Consider the following 8,971-nt stretch of genomic DNA (forward strand, 5'->3'; position numbering starts at 1 on the left):
TTGTAGGGCTAAACAATTGTACAGGCACCTAGAAAAACACAAGTGAATACATGCTATAGCTACATATAAAAATAAATACTTTTATTTCTAGTCTGAGTCATAGATGATAAGTCACTTGCATTACATTATGAACAAACCTATCCGAGCAAAGTATACATTTAAAAAGTTACACTTACACAGTAGATAAGTAGACTGTTGAAGGACGGACAGGCAGTGGGATAATACCCAAGCACTAAAATCTACTGTTATGATATACTAGGAGTAGTGATGATCCTCTTCCTTCCAAATAAAATAATTCACATAGATTAACTTCCCAGAGCTTATACACTCCTGGCATCGTTGGTGCTATACAAATGAGTGTACACTGAAGGATTATATCAACTAAGTACATGATTACTGCATCCATGGCTTTACTTCTTGTACTACAAAGAATGCAAACACAGTTACCTTTGGCGACCATGGATGCTGTGATTTCTGGCATGTAAATGTAGAGGCACGCAGGCACTGAACACACATGATAAAAACTTCAGCTCAAAAATATTTGCCCACTAACACTACAGCAGCCTTTAAATTAGTGTCATAGTTTGCTATCTTCTCTGCAAAATTTAAATAATTTCGAATGCAAGCAAATGAACTGCTGAATAACGCACTGCTAAGAAGTTAAGCAGCAGCTGCTCCTGACATCACAATGTGCTCTTTCTGCTGTTGTAAACTTTGAGCAGGAGAACAGTCACTGGCAGTCCCTTTATACTTGTTGGTCTTCTGTGCTCTGTTCTTGATACACTGTACATGACCGTGGAGCACCGAACCCCTTGTTACTGCTCGAACTTAGAAAACACAGATCATTGTTACAACCATGCTACATGCAAGAGTGTATAGTTGTCAATGATGTGCTCATATTTACCGATATTGTATTTTCAGAAGCCAATGACAAGCCTCAACACATACACACACAAACAGTGAAGACTGAAAATATATTTAATATGATACAATAGCAAGACTAAAAAAGTTCTAGATGAAGGCATGAAACTTCTGACAGGCATAAAAAGCCAATAGAGTTTCTTCTGTTTCGACTTTACACTAGGTGCGAGAAGTAGACCACAAATAAGTTCACTAAGAAACACAAGTTGGACTGCATTACAACGCAAACCAATGTTCATAACTTAAAGGCTGTCTAACATAGTCAGCTCACCATACCGCATATAGGAGCAAATGGGCAGTCTAGAAGACACAAAGAACTTGTGGTTTATGAGTGTGCTTGTTGCTGACATCTATTATTCTAAATGAAGAAAACCTTTCAAAAATGCACTTCATCAGGGGAAATAATCATACGCAACAAACACAACGGGCTCCTACAGGTGCCACGAACACTCACCATTATTGTTGATACCAGTGTCTTGCCGGATGGATATGCTGCGTCCTGCACAGAACACCGAAGGAGCGCTCCATGACTTGGATTGCATGTGTGCTAGCTGCATCGCTCTGCTGCTGAAATAGGCTAGCCACAGACAGAGTAATGAGAAGCCATGGCTTTGAAACACACTGAACGTCACCTTTAGAGATCAACAATGCATACTTGGGTCAGGTACAACTTGTAGAAAAATATATATCACTATGCAATCGTGGGGAACATGTGCGGCTGAAACACAAGCAACAGCACTGAGAGAGAAAAGCCTACATTAGGTAAAAGATGCAGTTACTGGCCTTATGTCATCTGAGGCTTCTTCAATAGGTATTTTTCCTTGCAAGTTGTGAACAGCCATGCAATTTTCACCCACTTGCTATTTCCTTCCAGAGCACTTGATCCACAGAGGGAGTCACGAGCTCGAGAGCTCAATAAGGAATCAAAGTATTTGTGCTCGTTTCAAAGCACAAGCTTTTGAGTCTCAGAATATTGAAGTTTCATTCATAAGCTGCAGGCTTTCAGCTTTCAACATTCCTAATTATCTTGCATTTTAGTTCTATAAATGTTGAATAAGAATTATGTGTAAGAATATTACAGGTATCCACTGAAAGCAACCATGCTTGTGTTTTCAATTTGTGCACAGTAAGTGGTGTTCACGTAATCGTATGTATTAAAGAAAAACTAACCTTGCAGCCAGCCGTTAGGCAGTTTTGTGCCCTCGAAGCTCCCAAGCAGATCGCAGTCCTTCCAGATAAGGCTGCCATGCATGCTTCCACGCCACATCCGCTGAATGATAACAGTCCCAACAGTGACATAGGCTTGCACCGTTAGGGAGAACGTGTCCTTCCTATTTTTGTACAGGTGCTCCAAGTAACGATGAAGATTGATGTGCCAGAATGGGCAACCGATGCATCACAGGACCTTAACAAACCAATCTCTGCGATCTGTGAAGAGCCAAAAACAAGATATTTAAAAACAATCATTAAAAGTACTCACTTCTAATACTTATTTGAGGAAGCTATCACTTCGTTAAAGTGATCAAAATCGGCTATAATCACTTTGAAATAAACTGAAGCCTCATGTAAAATTTACGTACCGCAATATATATGTCCTACTGAAGTATAGTACTACCACAGTGGTAATCGTCTATAGAAGTAATTTTCCAAAATAACATAAATTTTTTAAGTGCAACCTGGCTCCTGAAAAATAAATTCACATTAACTTTCCAACTATCAAACGTGGTCAATCGACAGGCCCGACCTCATAATCAAACAAGAGCTCACTTGTATCAAATCACAAAAAACTTTTTATGTATTTGCTCAATAATATATGTATGTATATAACAGTAGTAGTAAAGTTTTCATGCTTCAACTTACCATAGAGAAACATTACATCTGATGGGCTTAAAAACTTCCACACGTTATAGAACTGCGTGAATTATAGTACCGGTGAAATTTAGTTCTGCAAGGTGAACTCACCGATGGCAGCATTTAGTAGCCGTCGGTGTCATGAGGAACCAAGTACGGCCAACAGGCAAAGGGCATCTGCAGACTGCAAGCTGCCAATGACAGCAATGAAGGGCTGGCCAGGCGTGCACGTCCATTGATAAAGAGTAAGAACTGGCCCTGACCGGCTGTTGTCAAGGCTCTAGTGCCGTGCAAAACGATGGCCAGACGAACTCGGAAACCTGTAGTTAGGCGATATTGGCCTACAACTTCATCCAAAGCAAGGCACCGGTGAAATCTTTACTTTTTCTGTGGGCCGGAGGGAAGCTTGACGTTCACGGGCTCTCGCTGCCACATAGACCTCTCAAGTTGTTACCGAAGAACAGTCTAGGCGCGCTTCCAAAGTAACACGATCCACAACAGAATGTAGCATCTCGCAGCTTTGGTTGATCACATCACAGCGCTAGTTCTGGGGGCCGGAGGGAAGCTTGACGTTCACGGGCTCTCGCTGCCACATAGAACTCTCAAGTTGTTACCGAAGAACAGTCTAGGCTTGCTTCCAATGTAACACGATTCACAACAGAATGTAGCATCTCGCAGTTTTGGTTGATCACATCACAGCGCTAGGACTATGGTTATCACAAAAAGGAGAAGTGACGACTTAACAAACAAAAGCGCCAAGCTGCCCCACCACAACTTCGCAGGGCAAAACAGTTATCAACGCTGTCTTTCAATTTTCGGTCACACGAGCACAGCTTGTTCACAAGTCTTGGAACATCAACACAGCACCACTGTTCACAACGAGCATCGTTTCACTCCCGAACAGTACATTGCTCTCAAGTAAATAGAAGCGTACGGGCTAACTAGTGGCGAAGCAAGAACCGAGCGCGTAGTTCATACGTTTCCGTACGTACTTGGGGTCACTCAAGTAACGTGTCAAAACGCTGTCAATCCGAAATGTCGCACAGCACCCAACTGAGAGACTGGAAAGTCAAGCGAACGAACTGTTACCGGCACACAAACACACATTGCAGGCTTCTCGAGTGCTAGTTGCCGTCGATACATCGACGCCGATCCCCGCTTGATAACCACACTGACGCACAGGCTTCGCTGCGCTTCACCGTACACCATTGCACTGCCAAAGCTTTAGGCACTGCTTACACGCACCGAAAGAGCTGCTGTAATCACAACACATCCGGTCAAACGCTGAAGTAACTCGTGCGAGAAGCGTTTGCTGAAAGTCACACCGAACGATATGCTGTTTACGACGCCATGTTGTTTTCGACAACTGCGCAGCACATAAGAGAGCTCTTAGAAAGTACTTGCACTATTTTCACGGCGCGAAAAAAAATTTCTCTTATGTGCGAGGGGGATGATATGACGAACAGGACAGGCGTGCCAGATGAAAGAAGTGTTTTGGCAACGTCACGGAGTGAGCTGATGTAGAGGGTATTGCTTCACAACCAATCACACGCTGTGCCTGTCGGCCAAGCCGTCGTCTGCTCGCGTTTGTCGTCTGCTTCGATCAGAGCATGCGACAGGGGATTCGCCTTCGCAACGCTATTATTCTCAGGTCGAGTGGTCGCTGCGTCGCACAAAGTACATGTCAGTGGCTCGCTCTACCTTTGAATGATGTTCGTGCGCCAAGTTAAATGGCTGGTAATTGACGCAGGGATGAATTCAGCCAAGGTTTGCTCCAGAATCGTGAGGATTTGCATATTTTCGGTGTCATACAAAGTTACTAGGGTCATTTCATTCCGATTTCTTGCCATATTATCAAGGTCCATATCGGTGTCTCAACAGTGAAGGTGAAGATGCATGATTTGTTTGTAGTTCCATGCGTAATCACGCGCACCCCTAATACGCTTTGGTTTACAAAGTACGCTTTGTTCCAGATCGTCCCAAAGTGTATCGACAGCTGTATTTCAGAGATCGCAACCATTGGACAGTTAGAGCCAATGAAAGTACACTAGAGCACAAACTTTATGAACCACTCTCTGAAAACTTCCTCTCATTTTTATTTCCAATAGCGTGCAAAGAATGTGCTCCCATTAACCTCTTTGGTGGTAATTTCCACCAATGAGGCAAGGATCTCGAGTCACACTTTTAATTGGATGAGATGGGGCGCAACACAACATAACAAATAAGGTTGATGCTATGCCATGCCGCGTTCGAATGCACCGACCATTCATGTATCACATTGGTTGCCATCCAACCACAAATCTTTCCATGCGTAGTTTTATGCCATTGACGCCCAATAGAATTCTTCAATTACTGCGACTTCGAACTTATTGGACGATGGTGGTTGTCAGCACCATCCACTGCGTACAAGGGAAACAACACGCGAAGCTCAAAGCGCCGAAAGAAATAAAAACGCACCAGCAGTCATCAGGCAGCCCTTAATGGGCGTGAATTAACTCAAAACCAGCCAGGGCACCAAAGTATACCGCCGCGGCAGCAGGTTCTAAGTAGCCACATTGTTCCTAAGAGTGGTCCGGACCACTCTTAGGATTTTCTCTCAGCCGTGCTGTTTTTACGCACAATTTCGCTTCGTGAATCCACTTACGAGCACTTTTCGGTGACGTAAGCAAGTATAGCAACTGCATCACCATCGCTGACATGTTCCCGGGCAGTCACAGCGCGCTTTATTCGCAGCGGCTGAAGTGACAACGATGGCCTCTTACGACGTTTTTTCGTTTCGTGAATCGACTTACGCAACAAAATTTCTCTTGCGCAAAAATGTTTTTGTAAGTGAGTTTTGTGAATCCGGCCCAAGATTATTTTCCCGATACTAAGCCTGCATAAAGCCCGTTTGCAATGAAGTTACGAGCACCAACATGGTTCTGGGGTAGAATCATGCAGATTGGTTGATTGATTGATATATTGATTGATTGTTTGATTGATTGTTTGATTGATTGATATGGGTGGTTTAACGTTCCAGAACCACTATATAATTATGAGAGGTGCCGTAGTGGAGGGCTCCGGAAGTCCCGGTCACTTGGGTTTGTAACGTGCACGCAAATCTGAGTACCCCAGCGTACAGCATTTCAGCCTCTTCGAAAATACAGCTGCCACAACCGGGACTTGATACGTGACATACGGGTAAGCAGCCGATGAACTGGCATGCAGGGGACCCCGGTTCGAATCCCATTGTGTTCTTCATGTTTTGTGTTTTCTTAGTTTTTTTCCTATTCTGCGCGATAGTGGTTACGGACACCGCCACTGCCGGGGGACAACTCTACGGCGCACGATATCCTTGTTGTGCTCTCATAACAGGTTTGTCCGCGAAACTTTCACAAACCCTCACAAAGGAGATGAATGTGTGTTAGTGACAATTCTCCTTCGTTCTACGATCAGTCAATGATCATTCAGCAGCCTGCTTCCAAAACTGAGGTGTAGGCCCATACTCCAGGGTGGTCGCCCGAGAAATGAAGTAAAGACCATTACTGTATAACGGTCTGTCAGAACATTTTTAACCATATTTTAAGTTAGGTTGTTCATATCAAAGTGCCTGTTAGCTTTCAAAATATTAGTAGGATTTTTTTTTAGTAAAACCCTCTTTTCCGCTCAAATTGAAGTGTTCTCAATAAACATATAACGCTTTTTATTTATTTTTTGGATGCAGTGGCAAAGAAGTTATTAGCGCTGTTTTTCAAAATTAACCGGGCAGTGGGAGCTGCCCAAGCTAAACGCAAGCCACTGGTGTTTCTACTAGAGCGTGAACACTTATATTTTGCCAAGATAATGTTGCTTCGCGCACCCGTCGCAACCTATACTTTAGTCTGTTTCATTCGTGTCATAAATAATAATTTCACCTCAGAAGCAAACCTAGCAAGCCACATAAGTTCAAATAATGCTAGGCAGTATTAATATTATCAGGCAAGTCGATCAGTGTAATGCACTGTCTCAGCGTGATAGGTTTTCAATATACTAGTTTATAGGTAATCTGACAAAAAAAAGGCTTGCACTCCGAGCCAGCCTGCATGTGTAAAATCAAAGATTTTGGGTGATGAACAGAATTCATTTCGGACAACAAATGATGCACTTGTCGAATTTTAGGCTCCCCAAAACCAGTTACATAAATATGAGGTGCCTTTGTGCGATATTTCGGCTGCGTATTTTCATTTGTATCTAAATGTTGCATTCAGTTTTGAAGCGGTGCTTTGTGCTCCCTATTGCACCTATTATTTCTCGAGCACCTCCTTTCCGGCCTTCAAATGTTCACTTCTCTCTATTGATTGCTATCATGCTTAAGAAGTTCATCCCTCTTCAGTGGCGATAACAGTTCCCACATTTAGGTAGCGTAGTGATAATGTGTGCCTGAGGCATTAACTGAACGACTTGCCATTTCCTTGCAATGTACCACCATCGTTAGGTGAATGAGTGACTATTAGGCGAGATCTTTTTATATCGCCACATTGAGGGAGCAATGGCAGTATCAGCCAAGTGTTGGTGATATTAAGTAGGTGAACTGTACGCTGACTGGCAAGATCTACTATACATGTCTAGCGTTCACTCTCATTCGGTGGGGAGTTATAATAACACTAATCGATTCAGAAAATAGGAAGGCCCATGTTGCATCGGTGATTATCCGATCAATTTTTGAACTTGTACATGAACTTGAAATTTTATTTCGTTTCTTTCGCATGTAAGTGCATGACAAACAATGAGGTGTCCGGATACCACACTGAAATGTTTAGCAAGTTTGTAATTCTTACAAGCGATATCCGATAATCTATAATCAAATACCTTTCTGAAATGTGCCAAAGGACATCACAAGCTAGTGCTGTACGATACGGCGTCGTCCCCCCCCTCCAAAAAAAATAAATAAATAAAAGACATCCCAGAAACTAGTTTCTCTTGGAGTAACGATGGAACGCCATTGTTAATTGCATTCAGGATCGGTAGAACTAGAACGGTTACTCGTTACTTTGCGAAGGAACGGCATAGGGTAGCGTGTTACTACGGTAAACGTTTCAGACTAGCGGCAAATCATGCATATCAGGGTGGATAGAAGACCGCGTGAGGCACAAGAAAAAATCAATTTCACCTGTCCCCCCGCGATAATATTGCATCATGGTGTTCTCTTCATGGCGCGGGGGTGCAGTGAAGAGCGCATCAACACCTTCACTAACCACGTGCAACAGGAACATGCTTTTCTTTTTTTTTGACAGCGGATTGGTTATGTTCGATGATTGGCGTTGGTCGTATATACTGCAATTAGTCAACATCAACCATCAATTCGCCATCATGAACCGACACGTGCCCTCGCCATCCTGTTCAACCTATTTATTTTTTTGGCGTTGGGGGCAATAGCACTGATGGGAAAGTAAACTAGTACATAGAGAGAGTTAAAGAGAAATAATATTGACAATAAAATCAATTCTCCTCGAGGGGACATTCGTAACACTATACCAACGATCGAAGTGGGCATCCTAATCACTCATCTTTCATTTTTTTTTCATTTTTATGGTATTTAATCAACATGAATATTGAATTTGAAAGCAATTAAGTACAAGCAAATAACTAACAAGGCCACACTGCTCGCATCGTCACACAATAGCGAACTTATAGTAATGCAGAATTCGCATTCAGCGCTAAAGCTGATACGTTCAGTAACGACTCTTTCCAATTATACGCTACAATGGTGGTGAAGATAAACACCTCGCCAATGTCCTATACCATTCCGACCAAGTTTTCATTCACTCATACGCATCTATTAGCTGGGTGATTGTCTTAATATAGTGGGTTGTCAGAAAATAGTGAATCTGTGCTTTTCTTCAATATGTGCTCACGCTAATAGAGCATAGGAAAGAATAGTCTCGTGTGGTGCAGTATATAAAAAGGGGGTGAAAAGTAAAAGTAGGGATGAGGAGGAGGGAACTCGGGAAAAAAAGAGTATAGGAGAGAACTAATACCGAGAGAGAAAGAAAAAACAGCAAGAAATAGAAAGAAAAACAAATAGAAGGAAAGGAAGAATGAGAAAAGGATCAAAATGAGAGAATGACACTGAATGAGGAGAGAGATGGAGAAGAAAATAGAAAAGAAATAGAGAAATAAATGAAGAAAGAAAGCAAGAAATAAAAAAAGACAGAGAAATAAACATGCAGAAATATGTTTG

General features: G+C 42.5%; 1 protein-coding gene across 2 annotated transcripts; it reads right to left on the reverse strand.

Moving 5' to 3' along the window:
• Positions 1–590: 590 nt before the first annotated feature.
• LOC142817344 (uncharacterized) lies at positions 591–2,238 on the reverse strand. 2 transcript variants are annotated; one of them, XR_012895184.1, is made up of 3 exons: positions 2,092–2,238; positions 1,376–1,498; positions 591–821 (listed from the first exon to the last, which is right to left on the reverse strand). XR_012895184.1 is itself a non-coding variant. In XM_075894376.1 (3 exons), exons 1-3 carry the CDS (start codon positions 2,186–2,188, stop codon positions 661–663), a joined length of 303 nt encoding a protein of 100 aa, XP_075750491.1. In that variant the 5' UTR covers positions 2,189–2,238; the 3' UTR covers positions 591–660. The 2 variants fall into 2 exon arrangements, 1 of the variants encoding a protein (XP_075750491.1); XM_075894376.1 differs by having other exon boundaries at positions 1,376–1,420.
• Between the last annotated feature and the right edge of the window lie 6,733 nt (positions 2,239–8,971).

Source organism: Rhipicephalus microplus, chromosome 5 (genome assembly GCF_043290135.1).
Source record: "Rhipicephalus microplus isolate Deutch F79 chromosome 5, USDA_Rmic, whole genome shotgun sequence".
NCBI lineage: Eukaryota > Metazoa > Arthropoda > Arachnida > Ixodida > Ixodidae > Rhipicephalus > Rhipicephalus microplus.